Source organism: Parambassis ranga, chromosome 19 (genome assembly GCF_900634625.1).
Source record: "Parambassis ranga chromosome 19, fParRan2.1, whole genome shotgun sequence".
In the NCBI taxonomy this organism is placed as follows: domain Eukaryota; kingdom Metazoa; phylum Chordata; class Actinopteri; family Ambassidae; genus Parambassis; species Parambassis ranga.
In genome coordinates, this window is record NC_041039.1 from 17,197,697 (window position 1) to 17,220,124 (window position 22,428).

General features: G+C 45.7%; 1 protein-coding gene across 2 annotated transcripts; it reads left to right on the forward strand.

The window, feature by feature from the left end:
• The first annotated feature begins 1,563 nt into the window (after nucleotides 1-1,563).
• Nucleotides 1,564-17,654, forward strand: nuak1b (NUAK family, SNF1-like kinase, 1b). 2 transcript variants are annotated; one of them, XM_028430729.1, is made up of 8 exons: nucleotides 1,564-2,895; nucleotides 6,549-6,669; nucleotides 10,461-10,612; nucleotides 11,643-11,708; nucleotides 11,797-11,916; nucleotides 13,291-13,423; nucleotides 13,541-14,680; nucleotides 14,828-17,654. In XM_028430729.1, exons 1-7 carry the CDS (start codon nucleotides 2,590-2,592, stop codon nucleotides 14,632-14,634), a joined length of 1,992 nt encoding a protein of 663 aa, XP_028286530.1. In that variant the 5' UTR covers nucleotides 1,564-2,589; the 3' UTR covers nucleotides 14,635-14,680; nucleotides 14,828-17,654. The 2 variants fall into 2 exon arrangements, with proteins under 2 accessions (XP_028286530.1, XP_028286529.1); XM_028430728.1 differs by having other exon boundaries at nucleotides 13,541-17,654.
• Nucleotides 17,655-22,428: the final 4,774 nt, after the last annotated feature.

A 22,428-nucleotide genomic window follows, 5' to 3' on the forward strand; every position in this document is an offset into this window, starting at 1 on the left:
GCAGGTCCCACATGGATCAGTGAGGTGGTACTGGTGTGCAAGTTGTACAAGTGTACAAGCTCAAAAACTGTAAAACTAGGATCAAGTCGCCACAACTGAAATTTATTGCACAAAAATCTCCTTATTTACAGAGAAACTGCATCATTTACTCGTTCTATTCCAAGACTTCTTGATGCATCCTCTGCTGCATACATTTGTTCCCATTTTCACCACAAGAGGGCAGCGGTGCTTCTCTTTGTGTTCTCCTATCTCCACCGACAAAGTGCAAATAAGGCCATGGGGTGGAATCAGATCAGATACTAATCTCAGACTGTTGCTAAAACTGGACACTGCACCAGGCTTGTTTAATGACAAAAACAAAATGCCATGCAAAGTTTCATGCCAGCTACTGTGAGGATCACAGGAAAAAACAAATTCCCTGTTTAATCAGACCATGTTCGGCAGCAGCCAAGAGTTTTCCTCCGTAATTAGCAGCTGGAACACACAAACATGTGGGAGCACAGTTAGAGCAGCGTGGTTGCTGGAGTGTAGTTGGAGTGTTTACAGATTAATTAGGTAAAACTGAAAAAGTAAACCTTTTCCACAACATGCTGGTGATGACATGGATTAAAAATGTCTTCACGCTCCCAAAGATCATGTCATCAGAAAAGCAGCTGAACCAAAGTGACTGCAACTTTCTGGATGTTATGGTGTTGATAACATCTGCTTTCATCTACACACAGGAACAGACAATAATCTTCTTTATGCATGGAGGCGTTCATAAATAATGAGCTGTGCGTATGGATTTTTGCTTCAAACTGTATCTGGTTTTGGAACAAGTTCACCTCAAATCTCCTCCTGTCCCTGAGCCATTTATGATGCATTTTCACTGTTGCTGCTGTAACAAGTCTATCTCTCATAGCAGCAGAGTATCTTATCAACCCAGCAGTGGATTTAAGAGTTCGACATCTTGGGAAACACATGTCTGCTTGGCCGGGCCCTGAAGTGTCTGCTGGTTGTCTGGCAACCTCTCTGTGTTAACAAGAATCCAACCCAAGATGTTTCTAGAGAGCCCTGATTTAGAGAGAGAACATATAGCTTTAACCCTTACCTGATGGATCTGTGTGAATGTCAGATTTCTGACATTTTAACATAAAAGCCTAGTGACGCCTGGAGGAATGTGATTTGAGGCACATGAACCTAATGGAGATTTAATGTTTAATAATGATCATTTAAAACTATTCAAAGATGGCGTATCACAGCCACAGACAGTAAATAAATATGAAAACCAAAGGTTTTGTATCAGGCAGTAACATGTTCATGGTCATATTGACATGGAGGTCATGAAGATTATTCAATCAGTGTAGAGCAGGGTTGTCCAATAACCGGAAGGTTGGTGGTTCGATCCCAGCTCCTCCCTAGTCATTGTTGTGTGTCCTTGTCAAGGCACTTTACCCGCACTGCCTCCAGTGACTCACCGGTGTGTGGCGCTACTTGCTGGGCAGCTTTCAGCAATGTCCCTGATGGGATTATTAAAGTATTTTAAAAATAAAAGTAAGAGGCACCTTTAGCCTGAACCTCTCTTTGAATGAGGCTCAGGATGCGGACCTCCTGCGCGCTGGATCCCCGGCTACGCCCCTGATCAGAGATGTGAGAGGGGATGGGAGCACAAAGAGGAGACAGGGAAGGAGGAGGAGGAGGTCTGCCTAGACCCCGCCTCCGGTCTGGGATCCTCTCGCATTCCTCCTTCGCAGCCCCTCACGCTGAGCATAGAGAGAGAGAAGGAGAAGGAGAAGAAGGGCACACGAAGAAGAAGAAGACGAAGACGAAGAAGAAGAAGAAGAAGAAGAGGGGGAGCAGCGAAGCGACCATGGCAGTATCCAACCCGTCTCAGCTAGAGATAGAGTCCGATCACAGCGCACTTCCAGCAGCGTCGACCCCGGCACGGAGCATGCAGGCGCACAATAGACAGAGTCCTGATGAATGAGGATCTGTACCTGGGCCGCGGACAAAATGAGGGTCATCTTCATCCAGAACGCCGGTTTCGTCGCAGCTTTCTCGCCTTTCTCGTGATGTTGGCACCGTTTACGACGACGACAGATAATGTGAACGAGCTACTATGCCAGTCAACTGAGGAGTGAGGGGATCAATCATTTCGGTTAATGGGATATAAGCTCGCACATCGTTAGATTATTATTATTATAGCATCTTTGATCAAAGTGCGCTCAGCTTCCGGCAGCTCGCTGCCGAAACCTGAATCATTTCATTATACAACCGGCATTAGAATTAATTTTATAATCAACTGATAGAAGAGTATGTATCAGGATATTATGGGCCGAGTAATCCATTATATATATTGATTATATAGCGATAAGATGAATGGGTAGAAGGAGACATCTCTGTTCACTTGATCAAAGCCCATTGATCAACAATGACAATCTGGAAATGTTAGTTTCCACGTGTGATAACATGACTGGCGTTATTCCTTGTAATTTATTTATTTATTACTACTATTATTAGGCCTATAAGTATTATATTATCAATTTGAGTAAAGTAGGTAGTTTGGGATATATGTAACAGTGGGAAGGTACGCTTCCCTATTATAGTGAAATGGAAACTGCTTATTTATCACCCCACCGGGGAACCACCCGTCCCGAGGCCCAGAAAGGCCAGAGCTCAGCGGGCAAACCGGCAGGGGGTGACCTCTGCCCTGCGCCTCCAGCTCCGGCTCCGGCTCTACCTGCCAGGAGCTCACCTGAAAACACGCCTTCTAGCGGCGATGGAAGGAGGAACTCAGGCGTGAAGAAACACCACCACAAGCACAACCTGAAACACCGCTACGAGCTGCTGGAGACGCTGGGAAGAGGCACGTACGGCAAGGTCAAGAAGGCCATCGAGCGGCACTCCGGCAGAGAGGTGAGCCACAGTCTGCACACATCTGTCCGCCGCTGGCCGTGCATGCTCGCTCCTGCAGCTCTGTTTACTACAGTCACAACAAACAGCACTGCTCTTACATTAGAGGCGTGTGCATGTCTTTGCCTCCTCTGGGAATTCCCCCGTGCTCCAGAAAGGGGCCGTGGGGCCGGAGCTGCACACGCCTCGTCCGACGACCGGATGCCAGAGTGCAAATCCGGCTACTGACAGACTGATGCGATTTGTGTGAATCCAGTGAGCATCATGAGCAGCAGCTAAAGTCCCTTCAGTCTGGTGAAGCCTCAGAATGGATGTGGTGAGGTTTCTGGGAACGACCCATGTTAGTTTGTTTGCATTCCTCACTCCTTGACTTTCTGTTTCTTTATGAGTTGTCGTCCTAAAAAAACACATCTGCTGTAATGTCTTTGCACACATGTGACCCCTGTGCTCATTCTGGCAGAGCACGAGGAACTTTCCATTCACTCTGAATGCCAGGATGGGAGGCAAACATTACAGGTCCACAATGCCCCCTCCACCACCACCACCGGCTTCATAGCTTAGAACACATGTAGCTTAATAGCAGGGAGTATAAACCCACTACACACACAACTCATTCTCTATGATGGTTTTCTATTTGTTCTGTTAACCAGTCAGTGCAGACTCTAAATAGGAACGTGTAGGACTTTCTTTCATCACTGTGTATACCTAGCTGTGAGCATGGCTGCCGGCCACCTCACATGCCACATGTGTCTGGAGTTTACTTGACCTCTGACCCAGAGGAAGTCCCTTGTGTCCTTGTGTGTGACTGTTACGCAATCAGGCAACTTTTTCCTGCTGATTGAGGAGATAAATGTGTGAATGAAGGCTGGACTGTTTAAACATGGGCTCAGCCAAAGCAGAACTGAGTGACTCCACATCCATATCTGTGTATGATAATAGAGGAGGTACGTGCATATGCTCCCGTGTCTGTGTGTAACTCTAGAAGATGCTGTTTGTGACAGTAGTAGTGGAAAGGTTGTGGTGACAGACGGGCCAAAAATGGATACTGACACATGAAAGGCTGCAGGAAATGAGATCGGAGGAGGAAGGTTAATATCCTGTATGGAGGACTCATTAGGGACAGGAGGGGGCGAGCAGTTAGCACAGATACAGAGATAACCCGACATCATCACAAGAGAGGGGCAGCCTCAGTTAAATGGGATACAGAGGCATATTAATATGAGCTCAGAGCACCAGATTACATCATTCTCCAACAATGGATTGAACGGGGAGGTGCAGCAGAGGGGAGAACACTGACAATCCTCTGCTGTATGTGCTGCTGCTGATGAGGTTTTATGATTTATTTTGTTTCAGTTTGAGAATATAGTTCTCTGGAAAAATGACTGGGCTCCTCCTCCCCCACCGCCCAGACCCCACCCACCCCACCTCAGACTCTGAGTCAGACAGTCAACACAGCAGACGATCATGATTTTTAGACGAAGCAGTGATGAATACCTCATCTATTTTAATGGCCTGAGAAAGTGCAGGAAGATGTCAGGCTCCACTGAAGCGATGCATGGACTTTCACTTCAAACAGGCCCGAACAAGGAATAGAAGCCCCCCCCCCCAAACACACACACACACACACACACACACACACACCCTCCACCCCCCCTCAGACGAACCTGCGGCCCCATACCTGGGCAGCAGTGCAGCGCCTGTTTACTGTGAGTGACAGTAATAGGGATCCACTTAAGGACAAACGTAGCTGTGTCAGCCAGCCCGGCCAGCTGGCAACTGGCTGATCTACAGTCCTGTTTAATGATCCACACCGGGGTCAGGGCAAGGGAACATGAGGAGATACACAGGAGACACTTGGCCGGGTCTCAAGCCCGATGTGGGAGAAGTGGATGCTTCAGTGAGCAGGCATACAGAGAAGAATAAAGACAATGCTCAGGAAAGACTGATACCGTCTGACAAAGAGGGGAGATACATTTTACTTGCAGGTTTTGCAAGTTTTTTTAACAAATGTTGCAGAAATGAATGAATCCCTGAATTAAATCCAGGAAGGTGAGTCACATTCTGCAAAATGTTCCTCACATTTTGGGGATCAGTGGTGAAGTGTTGATTCTCATGAGGTAAAAGAAGACATCAGTGTTAAGACACAAACAACTTTTACCAATTAGGAGCGCAACATGTGAACCCCCTGGACCCCGGCTTGTTAATTATGGTATCATTTCTTTAAATTCTATGTAATCAAGGCGTGCTCTGGTAGGGAGCTATTCCGGTTTGGGGTTATTTTTATTGATGTACACGGTAATTAGCTTGGCACTCGCTACTGCCTGTGGTTTTGTGCTGCATGGAATAAAGCTGGGCTCCTCTGAGTACTGCAGCTTAGCAAGGAGAGGACAAAAGTTTAAACTAACAGGATTCAGAGCAAACAGACTTCATGCACCTTGATCAAAAGAAACCCAAGATTCAATCCAGAATGTTTAGGCTACAATTAGAGCGACGTGCTAGACTATGTACTCTGCATTGGTTTATTTGGAGAGGGCTGCTAACCTCTCATTTATGAAGTGCATAGGTTAGCGGTTTGAATGCATGCAGTTGCGGCTAACTCTCGGCCCACTGGCATTGCCACGACAATGAAAAACCATCAGACCGAGTGTCATTGAATATCCTGCAACAAGCTCATTTTGTAGACTGAATCACTTCCTCGGCCTCAGCTCACTCCCCTGGTTCTTCCATAAAACTCCCAGCAGGACGGCTTTTCAAGCTGTTTAGAATGTAGGCCATTAGCTGCTCTTAATCAGAATGACTAAAATAAGACACTGGGTACTGATTAGTGTCTTTCCAAGGACACTTGGTTGACAAGAATTGATTTATGGCGGAGCGGTCTGAGCTCCAGGCTTTTCCCTTTTTCACCCTTTTCTCATGAGGTTCACTGTCCTTATCAGCGGCATTATTAGAAATTGTGTCCACCATTTTTAGTGGACACAGAAACATCTAATTTGAATAGACTTTGCGTTGCTTACTTTGCTGAGGTTGTAATTTTTAAGAGAACAAATTGCTGCCTCAGTTGTTCCTTATTTAATTCCAATGGTAGTGTTATTAAAACAGTCAGTGCTGTGAGCCAGCCTGGCTGTGGAATCTGTCATATTGCATTACATCGAGTGAACAAACAAGTGTCCAGCTAATGTTCAGTTTGAAAGAAGCTGCGATTTCACAGCTGATTAGGACGTATTATTTAGCATCAGCTGTAAACCACCATGTTTTACAGTGTTTATCTGTGTTACTGTTCCACGAGCTTCTTATTGTGGAGCGATGGGTCACAGGTTGCTTCACTTAATAAGCACATCTTCATGTGGCTTCACCTGGAGAAAGACTGTAACTGTATGTCAGCAAGGGGAGGTCAAAGGTCACAGCAGAGTCAGGATGTAAAGGAGGTGGATTTAAGAGAAAGATAAAGCAATAGATGCAAGACATCACATGGCCTGCACCATGCAAGAGTCCTGTACACCCACTGATAAGATAATGCACGTGCATCCTGTAGTCTCCCCATGTGAGTTTGTCTGTTTAACTGAAAAATGTATTTTAAGCGGTTGCAGATGATACCTGATATCTCTTACTTCTCTCTCAGTCATCTGATCAAAGTGTTTCCTGTCTCCTGTTTCCAGGTGGCTATCAAGTCAATTCGGAAGGAGAAGATCAAGGATGAGCAGGACATGGTACACATCCGCCGCGAGATCGAGATCATGTCATCCCTCCGCCACCCACACATCATCTCTATATATGAAGGTGAGATGCTGGAAAACACACACACACACACACACACACACACACACACACACACACACCATGACAAATCATTCATACTCCTTTGACTTAAGCACACATAAACAAAAACACACGTCCCGTCCCTCGGCTCATTCAGTGCTCGTGTCCGAGCTGCAGGACTGTCATGTTATGACATGCAGATGGCATAATAAGTCCGAGACTACAGCAGAGGGATGTTATTCATCTCCTGTCTGGCTGCCTGAGCCAGTAAAAGTCTGGATGAGTTGGACGTCTGGATCTCGCTGAATGTGTGTTTGCGTGTGTGCGAGGAAAGTTTGTGTTTATACAAGGGGTGATATTCTAAGGGATTGCCTCTCCCACATCTAAGAGGTCTCATCCCTTGTCTTCTCTGGTCTTGATCTCAGGGCCAGACATCTGCTGATACTTAGAGACAACTGCAGCTGGGAACCAGACTGTTCTTGTGTATTGTGTGTGTGTGTGTGTGTGTGTGTGCATGAGTCCTATGTTATTTATGTCATTGTATGTGTATGGTATGGCAAAGGAGACACAGCACTGACCTCAGTCACCCGGGCTTGCACCCGGTCTGACTCCAGTCCAGTGCTATGCGGTAAAGAGAAGAAGGCCTTAAGCCTTCCCTGGAGCAACTTATATCTGCCTCAGGAAGCAAACCTCTAAATATCAAAGCCTTCAGACAGCATGCATACTTTTTTGGTGAGACCTTTTGAATGACCTTAACTTTGCAGTCAGAAAACAGACCGACAGATTAGACTGAATGGCAAGTGTGAAATCGGAACAATTGTTGCATGCACATTAATCATTTCTTATGATGGATTCTGGGCATACGTGCAGGCATTTAAAGTCACAAGGCGCTGCAGTGTGTGCTGATTTCATATGATTTGTGACTCGTGACTATTTTTACGCCTGTGTCAACAAAGCAACAGTTTCAATGGCCTTTTTTTTATCATAGCTACCCGGGCATAATGGCAGCAGGATCTGTGCCACTGCTCACACCGGCTCACCCACTGCCCTTTGTGCAGTTTAAAGTCCTGAGGTTGTTATCAGCAAAGTGTATATGAAACAAACATCACTGTTGGTCATGGAAATGTGCCAGCAGTCAGCTGGAGGACTGAAGTGTAGCTGACTTTTATGCGTTTTGAAAGACGAGCCTGTCTGGTGTTGCTTTCCTTTAAAAACAGCCCGCTCCACCAACAAACTCGACCAGACTCATTGCTCTCGCTCTTTGGTGTTTCTCCTTAAGCCCAGCGTTTACTGTTGTGGCCTGGCCGCCGCCCAGCCTCCGCTTTAGAGATATATAGGAGGCCCAGAGATTTGTGTATCCGGCAACACCCTCTTCAACAGCCCCTGCTAACTGCCTTGTGTGAAGCAAAGCTGAACCAGATGTGTGCGTGAAGATTGATTTTTACCACTCCCTCACATTCTGCATCCATCAGCATGCTGTGTGGGGCATTTAAAAGTGGAGTTTTTTGGTCTTTTCTCCTCAGGCGCAGCCATGTATCTCAGTGCCCTCCTTTTTTAGTCAACACCAAAGAATGCTGTAAAAGCACAAATTGATACATGCAAAGAGAATGTTGAGGCGTACGTAGACACAGATGCTCAAGTTGCTTCTTTTTTCTAACAGTTAGAGTAGATAGCACTCTATACTTCTTATATCTGTACAGAAACCAGCGGTCGGTTATCTGTAAACCCTGCTGCTTCCTGTTGTCTACGGCCTGATATATAACCCTCAGCAAAAAAAACAAAAAACACATACATGCTTGGGATTTTTTGCAATAGGCAGGGATGCAGTCAGTTTTTATCTAGTACTCAGGGGTGTTTATCAGCTTGTGCCACTTTAGTCATTGAGGTAAATATACAAACTATGGTTTCCCTTTTCTATACTCGTGTCTCATATTTCAGCAGCTCTGCCATGTCATCCACCAAATCTAATCAATCTCCATTCAAGCAGCACTCCAACAGCATTCACTTGGCAGTAACGTTACTGTAATAGGTATAAACCTGCCTGCATTTTGCTTTTTTCTGAATGGTTATATACATATTTTAATCCCAGATTCTGTGATTGTTGGTGTAGTTTTTGTGGTGGTGCATTAAAGGTAGGGGAGGAGGTTTTAAAACTCAGTGAGAGTCAGCCAGTTAATTGGCTTTTTTTGTGAGTTCATGCACAAAAACCTACATGAAGTAAGTTGATCTTTTCCACCATTGCTCCCAAACTATTTGCTGTGTGGGTGTAGCTTCATAAATACTGTACAGTGGCATCTGCTTTGTGATTCAACTAAAGAGCAACAAAGTTTATCTCTAAAGATACTGAGCAAATTAGGCCGCTTAAAAATTAACTTTCAATAAAACAACCTGTGTCTAATTCAAGTTTGCAGCGGCAGACGGACAATAGGTGCTAATTGGTCAGATGTGAGGGCTTGACCTGTGAACAAAGCCCAGTGAGTGACAGCGAGGCTGCAGGCGAGGCTGCAGTACCCAGCAGGCTGCAGCAAAAAGTTATGTAAACTGGGTAATTACTTCACCACCAGGGGTCAAAGGTAAAAGGGAGTGCAACAGAGAATTTGGCTTTTCAAGCGCAACCCCATCGAGGAGCTCTGTGAATGTCACCCCAGGTCACCACTCTGTCCACCAATCAGAGGGCCTGATCTCCACTTGCCTCCCGAGTGCTTGGCTTACGTCCCGTCTGTTACTTCCTAAGCAGCCCGACAGTCACAATCAGGGAGCATTACCATCACTCAACAACTGTGTGTTTTTGTAGAGGATTATATCTTTAAAAAGGACCCTGGGAGGGAGGGGCGGGTGCTGAGGAAAGTAGTGTGACAGACTATGAAGGTGCTCACTCAAGGGTGCAGAAAGCAGAGGCCCTCACCCCCGGTGACCCTGCTGTGTGGGAAAATCAACATGTACAATATGTAGCAACATGGCTGACTGTGCTGTTGACGTCTCCGCTGCGTCTCCTCTGTCTTTATCCCTCTCTCTGTGTGTAACCGCTGTCATTCCTTTCATGCCAAGGAGACACATGTTGCCAAAGTGAAATTATACAGCAGAAGGCTAAAACTGACTCAAAATGAGACGTTTGGTCGGACAGTGATGCCTTACAGTAACATCACTTTTCAGCAGATGTGAATCAAGTAACTCTTTTAGCCCGAGTGACACATACACACAAAGAACCAGTTTCATTAAACTTCCTGAACTGATCCTTATTCTTCGTATAACGTGCCGAATGAGCCACTGTTTGTTTATCGAGGACCAGTTGAATAAAGATCGGGGTCTTGTTAGTGGCATTATAGTACAATCTCTAAGTGAAATAGGCAAATGTCTCAGTCAAAAGACTCACAGGAGGATCATCAGACTCAGCATGGTGGTGAGGAATATGGGAGCATGTTGTGAAGAGTTGTGACATGATATGAATTTTAAATGTGACGTGTCGGGACAATGGTTTGAAGCGAACTCGTCCTCTCTTCGATCGGCCTTGTTTGTTTTCACTGCTCTCCTCGTGCCGTGGTCTCTGAGGACTGGGCTTGATCGAGTTAACAGTCCCTCCCTGCAGTGTTGTGGAGGAGCCAGACACACGAGGTGGGGTTTGGGTGATGTAACCCTGGGAGAAGTGTAAAGAAGTGATGTGCTCCTCTGGAATTTAGACTTCCAAACTAAACGTGGTGCTTGATGTAACATAAAGATGTGTATTCATGGTTTTAACATGATAAAATGAAGCTGGAAGGACTCAAGTCGTCCTCAGATACTAATGGACAGTTATTTGTTTTCTCATTTGTCAGTATTTGAGAACAAGGACAAGATCGTGATTGTGATGGAGTACGCCAGCAAGGGCGAGCTGTACGACTACATCAGCGAGCGCCGGCGCCTGAGTGAGCGTGAGACGCGACACTTCTTCAGACAGATAGTCTCTGCTGTGCACCACTGCCATAAGGTGAGACAACCCAGTCCATGTCTCATACATATAAACAAAACAAAAACATGTACATTCATTTTCTGGTCACTGTACGCCTCTCTCTCATTCTAACATTGACCACGCGCCTCCACAGTCAGCCATACAGCCAGTTAATCTGCAGCGCCCGACACAGAATGCTTTTCTTGGCGCACTGGTGTTAGGGAGTCATCTGTTTCTGAGTGAAGAGGGAACACAGGCTAGTTTAATTCAGGCTTATGCTCTCTGCAACAAATAGGCCTTTGCATTAATACTGTGCTCATGTGTTACCACACACACACACATTTACGCAGATGGAGATCCCCTCCAGAGCATTTCCCTAGAGATTCAGCTCCGCCCTCACCCATGTTGACGCCTATTCTACACCTCACTAACCCCCATCACAACCACAGGGCCTTTCTGCTTATTTGGATGGGCTCCCTTGTCACACTCTTCCCAGCTGGAGATAGGGATGATGTCACTGTGCTCAGATAGGAGAGTCCCAGAATGATGAATCATCACCACCAGCCGCTAACCCTCCTGCTGGGTGGGGTGATGTGAGTCACAACAAGCAACAATCCACCAATCGGAGCCATGTGAACACGAGCGACATGCCAAAAAATAACCAGAAAGAGGAACCATGTGGATCATCCTGCGAAGGGGGTGACAGGTGTAGTCCACATTGGAGTTCGGTTCTGCTTCCCACATGTTAATTCATTGATTTAAAAAAAAAATAAAACCAGTGTAGCTGTGTTCTATCCCAGGATGCTGTGAGAACATCACTCATACAGGGTGGTAATTACAGGCCCGCGTTTATGTGACACATGTGAGTTGGTTTAAAAAAGAAAATGGCAGCAGATGTCAGCATAAAGACGCTGGAGGGGACAGGAGCAATTAAAGAGTGCTACACCAACAGGCTGCCTTGATTTCCCTGGAGAGCCACAAGCTTTGTCAGAGTAAATCACATCTTAATATAATGGACTGTCTGTGGCGTGGATCTCATGAATAATGCATGGATCTCTCTGACTTCCAGAATGGAGTGGTGCACAGGGATCTTAAACTGGAAAATGTGCTACTGGATGAAAACTGTAATATTAAGGTACGTTTGATCTGTGATGCGTTCTGGTAAGAACTTCACCTCCAATGATCTCACGTGTCAGATTCACACCTCGCCTGCCTTTCAACAGATTGCTGATTTCGGGCTGTCCAACCTCTACCATAAGGACAAGCTACTGCAGACCTTCTGTGGCAGCCCGCTCTATGCTTCACCAGAGATCGTCAATGGGAGACCATACCGTGGCCCAGAGGTGAGGACAACACAGCTAGTTTCTATTAAGCATTCGTTACCCTTCCTAGAAACCTGCTTATGTAACTTTCATTATTATCTCACTAGTGATTATCTACATTGTCACAAAAGTGGTGGGAGGCTTTATGTTCAGCCTCTTTGATGGGATTAGACCACAGCCAAAGGGAGGTCTGACTCCACAGTGGGTCAGCGTGGAGAGGGCCTGCATCCCTCCTCTTCTCTCAGTGTTTGAAGTGAGGAACTGTAGACTCACTTTCTTTTGGATTAATGGGTGAGGAATGACAGCTGCAAAAAAAAGCACTCATGGTCAAAATTAGCGTCTTAACTAAAAAGTTTTGGTGAAAGAAATAGTGGAAAAGTCCATAGTCATTCTGAAGGGTGTTGTCTCTACAGTTGAATCGTTTGCATGAAACAAAGCGAGAGGAGAAACAAAGCATTTTTAGATATTCAAGTCCAACCATTCAATTTAGCATGATTCACTATAATTTACTCCAGAGTGCTAAAAACTACAGCAGTACGATTGCAATCGAAATTACAGAACCACATTTGGGGTGAGGCCACAAATTACAGCAAACACAGGCAACGAAAATAGAACGCAACAATAGTGCGTGCCCTGTCTCGCCCTCTGGAACCAACCAATGGCAACAGAGGAGTGCAACATTCTTGGTGCTGGTCCAGAGCCTTGAAGGAAGTACAGCAGCTCTTTAACTGGTCCTATCTGATTTCCTCTTCCTAGACTCGCCAACCCCCATCACAAGCACATTTCTCAGAACATCTCATCTCCCATTCTCTCCCTCACACACACACACACAGATCATCAGAGTGTTTCTAGTGGGTTGCCGGGAGCTCACGATATACAACTCTGCCATCTCTGTTGGTCTCATTACCCACCGCTTCCCCCTGTGGCTCTGCATTTCATGCCCCAAACCGTCAGGCTTATGTAACTGCAGAGGAAGCCACATCACATTAGGTCAGTGGTCAGAAAGTTCTTGCCTCAGCCTGACAGAACAGGAGAGAAGGCTGGGGTTGATTTATCAGTGTGTAAACAAGCCGTTTCCCACCAGACCCTGGCATTCGTCATTACCACTATGAGCGACCTGCTGGAGAAACACTGCAGTGTCAATAGCTTTTTAACAGCGGCGTTCTTTTGAGATGTTTGTGTGACTGCGGTGCTTAAAGTCTGCAGCTCCACTCTGATGTTGAGCAGACCACCTTCATCCTAATGCCATGAATAGCTAATAAAAACACAGACTTGAGAGGTCTGGGCCTACATTGCAGAACACGTCAGCGTTTTGTTTCATTTGCATGCTGCATGGTGTGAGCTGTGTTGATGTTTGAATGAACAAGTTCAAAACCAGGGTTCTGTCCTCAACAGGTGGACAGCTGGGCTCTGGGGGTGCTGCTGTATACCCTGGTCTATGGAACTATGCCATTTGATGGGGGAGACCACAAAAACCTCATTCGCCAGATTAGCAATGGCGAGTACAAGGAGCCCACGCAGTCCTCAGGTACTCTCTCTTGCATGTATCCTTTTATTCATAAATGCACAAGCATCGACTTAAGTTGTGAGTTTTTTTATGAAATGCATCATGAGGCAGCTCACACATTGTTCTGTTTCGTTCTAGATGCCCGTGGACTGATCCGCTGGATGCTGATGGTGAACCCTGAGCGCCGGGCTACGGTGGAAGACATAGCCAATCACTGGTGGGTAAACTGGGGCTGGAAAAACAGCGTGTGTGACTGCGAGAGCCAACGCGACCACGGAGGCTCACCCATGCTGGCCCGTTTCATCGACTGGCAGAACCGCACTGAGCCACGTGGTTCTGGAGCCAAAGCTGCCGTTATGCCCCAGCTGCTGCGCCAGAGGCCCAAAAAGTCCAAGAAGGAGAATGTGGAGGCGGGACAGACCCACTGTGGGGCAGAAGACAAGCCGGGTCTGAAGAGACCCAAGGGTATCCTGAAGACTAGGGTTACTGAGGAGCAGCAGTCTGCCAGTCTGGAGGAGGCGGAGCTGGCTCAGGCAGCAGGGTCTCAACAAGTTGAAGGGGCAGAGGAGCCATCGAGCCCAGATCAAGAGGAAGAGGAGCCGAATCTGGGAGGAGGCTCGCCAGCTAAGATGGTGCCCTCTCTACCCAAGAAAGGCATCTTGAAGAACAACCAACAGCGGGAATCAGGGTACTACTCTTCCCCGGAGCGCAGTGAGTCCTCCGAGCTTTTAGGGGGCGCCAGTATGTCTCTGCTAGCCACCTCTCCACCCAAGAGAGTTATGGGGAGAAAGGGTATCTTGAAGCGAAACGGCAAGTACTCCACCTACAGTGGACCTCCCTCAGCAGCAGCAGTAGCTGGACTTCTTGGTGAGCCTCCTCCCTCAACCGACTCTGGTCTGTCCCGAAGTCAGAGTCGTCCCTCGAGTATAGTGGGAGAGGACAGCTCCGTCCTGTCCCTGTCACCCAGCTCCCTCAGTGGGGCCGAGTGGCATCCATCCACCCCGCACCTCCGCCCAAACATCAGGGCTTGTGTCTCGGCTGAAAACCTGCTGCAGCTTGCCAACTTCAAGGGCTTCCAGGCAGCCCCGCCTCTCCAGGGACCCAAATTCAGCCGTGGCGCCAAAACGAAAGGCTCCCCTGGGGACAATGGCAGCTTCTCCTTGCTGGGGGACCTGGAGGACATGACTCAGGTGTACCAGCAAGCCCTGGACATCAGCAGCAACCTCACCTAACCAAACAGGCGGCAGAGAGAGAGAGAGGAAGAAGAGCGATTAAAACATGTGTGCACGTGTGTGTGTGTGTGCGTGCCCTGCATTAACGACCAGTGCATTACTGGGATACACTGCTGGGAGGTTGTGGCTTTTGAAATGGGGCTGAATCTTGATTGAAAACGATATGTCCATGCTCAGATGCACACACACACACATGTGCACACGTAGGTGCACTTCTCTGAGCTGGAGGAAATTCAGTTAAGGTTTTGTGAAGGGGAGAGAGACGGAGCGCTGGCAGGAGAGAAAGCCACCCAGTCTGCTCTCACCCGCCCATAGACTGTGCTGTGTTCAACATGTTTACATATTCAGCAAGAAGGCAAGTTAGAATCACAAACGCAGCGACCAGAAACTGGTCGGCTCTCCTTTTTACACCACCCATTGAGTTTACAAAAGCACCTTAAAACTCACACCGAGCACATGCTTTTGTGATCTTTACTTCCTTAAAAAAAACAACCAAACAAACAAACCAGGGTCTTGTTCCAAAAATAACTAACAATGCTGATTATTTATTAATATTTTGTAGCTTTAGTTTTGAACTGGTGGGCGCTGGCTATTACTGGAAGAGTCAAAAGAAAAAAAAAAGCTCCTTGTCTCCATCTCTTTGTGCGGAACTGACATATATAATTATGTTACTCGATGATGAGAAACATATATATACTCGACATATATAACTCTGCCTGCGCATGTAAAACATGCAGGCAAATATACCTTCATAAAAGCGTATGTCCTATATATGTGTATGATACTAGGGAGTATGTAGGAAGTGCCTTTTTTGATTCATAATTCAAAATTATGTATGTCATTTCCTTAAAGTGGAAGAGGGAAAAGCCAGGCCAACCTGTCACCAGTTGTGCTTTTTATTTTTTGTGTGTGTCATGTTGAATGTGGAGAGACCCAGGGCCTCCGGAGCACAGCGACCGACTCGTTTTAGGGGTCTCTGAGGCACACAGAGATAAACCAGCATCTGCAGACTACCCTGTGTTCTTTGTCAGTGTTTAAGCCCATAGCTTGGTTTGTCAGCAGTTTAGGTGGCTTGGTTAAACACACAAGAGGTCTGGAGGGGCTCACCTAGTGGGACATGTAAGATGGTGCAGACACCATCTCACAGTCCTGGAATGTGCCTGGAGCTTTTGGTTGTTTAGTCAGAGATGCAGGTTTTTTTTTTACTTTACCAAAGACTTGTTAAGGTGTTTTCCATTGTTAATATTTAACCCTGGAGCTCTTCAAAAGAGCAAAGTAAGGCGGTTTGTTGGAGCTGGCTGATGACACAGCGAATTCCTTCAGACGAATCCTGGAGACGTGCCGATGCGTTGAGATCTGCACCCTGCACAGGTGGGGTCTGCGGTCCTTGCTTAAGCCCTCCAGCTGTGTGTGCTAGTTCATTGTGTCAAGCAAGCACAATTAGCCAGCTATTGTTTTCATTCCAGCGTTGAGGAGAGAGAGAGGCAGTGAGTGGAGATTTGTCGCTAGAGGGGAAAGAAGTAATGTGTGAAAGAGAGATGAGATGAGATTAGAGAGAGGACTTCCCTGCACAACACAGGAGAGTTGTGTGGATTTTTTGTTTGAAGGATTTGTTATGTAGACTAGTGAAAGTACAGGAAGTGAGTAGAAAGAATAGAAGCAACGTAGTTTCACACCAAAGATGGATTCAGGGAACCCCCCCCCCACAGGTTTCACCTCACGTTTGTTTTATTTTTCTTCATTTATTTTTGCATTCAAGATGCTGGGGGCTGTTGATACAGCTTGTCTGGAAGGGTCCGTGTGTGGCCTCAGAACAAGAGCGTTACACTTCTTAGCAGCAGCAAGAAAACCGGTGACTGACATCATCCAAAACATCAAATGATGCAGACAGAAAAGCATGCAGGAGATGACCCCGAGGGGGAAACAACAAGAATGATCAGGTGTCGAATGTTTTCAGTGGTCGGCTGCTGTGAAGGAAAGGTCCTGGGTTCTGATCCGAATGAAAAGACCCACTGCGTATTACTTTGCATTTTATTATTGCCTTTTTTTTTTATTGCATTTTATTGTCAACTGGATTTACAGTGAGAAAATTATACTATGTTAGTATTTTGTTTTATTATGCTTCTGTTTTTGATTTTCCAAAATATAAGAAACTTTATATTGCTTTATGTTATGGCAGAAAAATACTTCCTTCCTTGAAGTATTAAGAATTTCTCTCACACAGAGCTGATGTGTGTGATCTCATCTCCCTCTTTGTTTTGGTACGTCTGTGGTTCACAAAAAACTGACCCTGACCAAATAAATAAATAAATAAATAAAATGATATTTCCACCTCTTCACAAAGGAGGAGGGGGGCCCAAAGTGCTGCCAACACCTGCAGGAAAAAGGAACTACAGCAACGGAAAGAATCTGATGATGAAACTCTGCCAAACTGGAATTAACTGGTGCATATCTGTTAGTTAGCAGAAGTCTAATCGTAGGAAAACTTGACTGGATGTTGTTATGACAATAATAATTAATTAGTATTATTATGTTATTTAAGTATTATTTTCATTACAGCTCATATTTTTGCTGGCTAGTGCCACCATTTTTTTGTTTGTTTTGTTATTTTGTCTGTGGGTGATCCTGGACTGCCAAGGTTAATTAAGTTGCGTGCCTTTGATATCTTTCATGACCTTTTGTTTTTGATAATAAAAATTATTATCAATGAGGTTTTTTTTATACTTGTATTTATTGATCAAGCCATTTAAAATTTTTAAATAAGTGCTCCGCGTTCACGCTTCGGCCTTGCTTCTGACTTTTGTGTGTGTGTGTCCTGAATGTGACACAAAAAAAACATGTTTGTTTGAGCGTAGCGTGGTATCATCTCATTGTGAAAGCAGCCGCTAAGTGTGCGTGTGTTTTTTAGGAGTAACAGATCAATAAAGGTTCTTCAAATCCTGTAAAACGTCTTAATTCTTTGGGTCAGCACAATGCGCCTGTAGTACTGTATCAACTGAAATAAATGGATCTTGACAGGTTTTGTTTGCTTTGTGTGTGTTTTTTTTAGTTTAACATTAAAATAAGGCAAACAAGCGAAACATTAAATGTAGCTCTTAGTGTAAGTTCAATCAACATTCACCACTCATCCACATCCGCTGCTCGAGTCTCTTCCTCTCCACCATCCTCTCTCTCTCTCTCCGTCTATCCCTAACTCCACTGCTCTCCAACCTCCTGCACCAATCAGCTGTCGATCTGTCCTTGTCCTGCCCAATCACAGCTTAGCAAGAAATTTAAGTCTCTCGTCTCTTTTCCAGCCGTCTTCTGATCGTCTGAGAGGCCTCCTCTAATGATTGAAATACATACAAGAGCAAATAAGCTCTACATTCCAAATGCTCCATCCCTCCCTATATCCCCTATATAGTATCGCTCTCTATCACACATCACTACGACTTATTTCTAAGTCGTACGAGCAGCTTGAATGAACAACATGAACCTTATTCATAATTGGTGTCACAGTAAGATGTTCAGAAGTTCACGAGGACAGACCGACTAACGCTGGGAGTAAAAACACGTGCCGCACTATATTTGGACGGATGCCCTGATTTCTTTTCCATATTAAGACTATTATGACCTCATTGAGGCATAAATGAGGTGGTGTCCTGTTTTCATCCTGTTAATCCTGAATGTGTTGAAGCCTTATGGCCTGTATGAAGGAAGCCAGTGATGGGAAGCAGAATTAGCCAAAGTTTCCACATATTCTTGACAGCTGTAGTTAAATGAACTGGACGGATTTTAAAGTGACACACTGGTTTTTTTTATGGACTGAAATACTAACTTGATATGACGTTCTCCTGATGAGGACATGGTGCTGTGTGCATCCTGATGGCAGTTTGATCACAGCCTATAATAGAGCAGGTCTATATGAAGCAGCTTGATATGACTAAACTAGCATCTTTAGCCACAATTTGGCAGCTCTAAGGTGAACGGTACATCAGGCTACTACTGTGAATGATGCTGACAACAGTAGGTTGGTAGTTGTTTATCACTGTCCATCAATTCTCACTGGTTTTCCACCTTCCACCTGATTTATTCACATCAATAAGACAAACATGTGCGATTGTGACCTCCATCCATTTTCTTAAGCTGTTTTGTCCTGTACAGGCTCACAGGTGGGCTGGAGTCCATCCCAACGAACCTGACACCTCACTCACACTGGTCACAGTTAGAAGCCACTGCACCAGACTGACCTACACAGACAGACCTACAGACATTCTAAAGGAAAATGTTTTCACACTGAGAATAAAGGGACCTGTGTTCACATTCCATCCTTTAAATCCTGGGAACATTTGATTGATGATGAACCAGCCCCGGTGAGTCCAGGGTGGGAAACTTCACACCATAATGAGACACACCATGCCAAAACCAACAGGTAGGCACTGACTCACCTGAATAAAGCAGGGAACCAGAGCAAAGATAAAACAAATCCTCGGGCAGCTATGTGACAAAAGTGTTTATATTACATTTTCAGGGGAAACTGTTGTTTTCTTGGAACCTGCACACCTGCTGGTAATTAACTACAAATGTAGTATTTTCTGCTCTTTGGAGAAATGCATATTTTTATCTTTAGGAAACTGACAGAGTCAAACAAACAGCAGCAGACAACACGGAGCAGAGGACACGGTTTGTGTCTGGCTCCAGGAAGAAACAAGAGGGTCTGTTTTTAGGACTTGGAGAGTCGATTGATTGTCGAGGGAGAACATTGCGGCCTGCTGCTGGGTTAATTTGATCCACATTTTGCAAAGGGGGGAGGGAGTGGGTGGGTGGATGGCTGGAAGCTCTGCGAGTCTTCCAGGACTTTTGGTACTGATGAGTAGGACAGCACCCCCAGCTCGTGCTCGCCAGACACAAGCTGCAGGCCTGGAAGACAACAACAAAGAGCTCTGCAGAGCCATGCAGAGCAGGATTCAGACTTCCTCATGCACACATCCAACTGTTATTCTTAGTCTGTTACTGTCCTTTGTAAGCTCGTCTGAGCCTTCTGTTTATAAATCTCTCCTACATCAATACTCATTTGTGTCATGCAGACGGTAAACTACAGAAAATCACTGAATAAAAAGTCTTTATTACTTCGAGGGAAGTTTTCTCAAACACTCTCGGACCGCCTCTTTTTGTTTTAATGTAAATTCCAGGTGTCTAAGTCAAAGGGGATGTACTGCAGCAAGCCAGAGCACAATAATGGAGCAATTATGCAACAATTTCAACGGTAATTCATTGTCACTCACGTACAAAGACTAGTGCAGACCCTGCTATGAAGAAAAAAAAAACTTCTTTTGAAACTTTACCGGCTGCAGCCCTGATACTGATATGATCTGAGTTTCAAAGGGATTTTTTAATGTCTTCAGAATATTTTCTGGTTCACTTTTTGACCCTTAAATAAAGTCCAGCTGCTAGACCCTCTGAACTCTTCCCTCCTTCGCCTTCCTCCCTCCATCTCCAGAAGGTGAGCCAGTTTGCCCCTGGAGGTGGTGGCTGAGGGTTTATTGGCGGAGACGGTAACCACACACTCCAAACCTCCCTTACCCATCCGGTCCTCTAGTGTGACCCCGACTCTATGCCCTGCAGATATGGAAGCCTGCATAATGTCGGAGGATATAAGCTATTCTCCACTTCTAGCTTGAAGCAGCGACTTGAAAAGAGGCCTCTCCCTTTGCAGCCCCCTCGAGCTGCAACGGATAAAAGTCGTCACACGCAGAGGGATTTGAGACATGAAAGCTAAAAGAATTTACATGCAACTCAAATCAGTTTACAACTCCTTCTGTCTCCAGAAAAAAATGGCTTTATATGAAAGAAGTGGGGGGGATATTCTGCAAATTGAGCAAAAAGCAAAAAGGATTTGGCAAGGTCAGTGCTGCATTGGCTTGTCTGACTGCTGTTGCAGGCAGGATGTTCCACAGTGAAGGTTTAGGGTGGCTGTTGTAAACTGAGCTGCCCGTTCATTGCAGGAAAAATAAACAGAGGGCTGGGCCTGAAGAAAGTCCTGAGTACAGTGGAGCATGTGTTCCCTCGGTTAGCTGACACATTGTTTTAGAAATAACAGTCCGTGAGGCCGCTTTCCACGCTCTATCATGGACACACAAATGCCTGAGCACACTCACACGTGCAAAGTTTTGGAAGTCCACGTTCAGTCTTTGAGCGCACTCACACAGGTCCCTAACTCACATCCCTGCAGGACTCCTTTTCCTCTGCGCTGCTGTGATAACATTGTGACTGGATATGGAATGGAATAAACCACCCTCCTTTCCTGTTCAGCTTCCACTCCTCTATCACTCACCCTCCATCCAGAGCGGCCCCCTCCACACACCCAGCTCTCCATCCCTCTCCTGTCCAGATGACTATTTTTAGCGGCAGTACTGCTATTCTGGAATTTGTTGCTGACTGGCTGCTGCTGGGTGTCTGGGCGGCGATCTCTTCAGGAATGTCTGGCCCACTCTCAAACCACTCCAGAGTCCCAGCGCAGGGCGGATGGCTCAGAGCTCTGATTACAACTTTAAGCCTGCTGTAGCTGGAGCACATTCTTCCTCCAGCAGAAACACAAAGCTGGAGCAAGAGGAGGAATCTTCTCAGTTCTTTTATGTACAACTTGCCTTTGTTACTGGAGGACAGAACACTCACACAAACACAGTCAAACGTTTCTGTCAGGGATCACTTTTTGTGGAAAGAATACTCTCCAATTTCTTGCCTAAAAAATGTAAACCTACATGTCACTGTGGTGCTGGGAGTTTAGAGAAAGATTAAATGTCTTTTACATTTGGTCTGACTTCAGCTAGCTGTTTCCCCTGTTCCCAATCATCCTACCTGACTGCTGAATGAGGTTTTCTCTGCATGCTGCATTCATACAGAGAGTTGCGTTCACAAAGACTTTGTGATGTCAGGATGCCTTGAATCAGAGGACCAGTTGGCTACCACAAGTACTGAAACAGCATTGACTAAGGAATGTCATTGGTCATCAGTCCATCATCTTAGTCACTGGTTGTCTTGGGATCATGAAGGTATCAAGCAACCAACCAACACTGGTATCTCAGACAGCAACATGTTTGGTTGCAGCTTCTAGATCGTCACTGCAGGCAATACCGCTTCATCAGACTAATGCAGCATGAACCTAGGGCCCAAACCTGGCTGGCCAGAGAAATAACCTGGGCCAAGTGTGGCTCCTATAGAGTCTGAATGTTGTCCACAACTGAGAGTGATCATTTTATCCCTAGAGCTAAACACATGACCTGCTATCTGGAGACGAGTTTTGGTCAAGTATTCACTCACTCTTATGCACAGGGTCACTCCTGACCGAAGACAACATAAAAAAGAAAACAAAAGCTGTAATTCAATATAAAAAGTAATGGCCATCATAAAACTCAATCAGATAAACTATTCCTTCAAGCTGAAGGTTAGCACTGGGGGTTAGGCATGCCATGGTTATAGTTAAAGTTTGGTTAAGTCTCCAGGAAATGAATGAAAGTCGGAGCATTGTTGCCTTGCTTGCAAGTTGTGGTGTGTTTGTGTGTGTGTGTGTGTGTGAGCGCACGTGTGTGTGTGTGTGTGGTCCATGAAAAGAAAATAAGCAGCACTAATGGGAAGTTTTTCCTGTCTTGGATCAGGCTTAAGGGGTTTCAAAGCAAAATTGTTTGCAGTGAAGGGAACGCCGTCCAAGCCCACCTGTTGCTCATGATTGCAGAGATCCGCTTGAGCTGGGTCTTGTCGAGAGACATACGGCTGTATGCCACTCAGTAACATCAATGGACCAGGCAGGCCCATTCA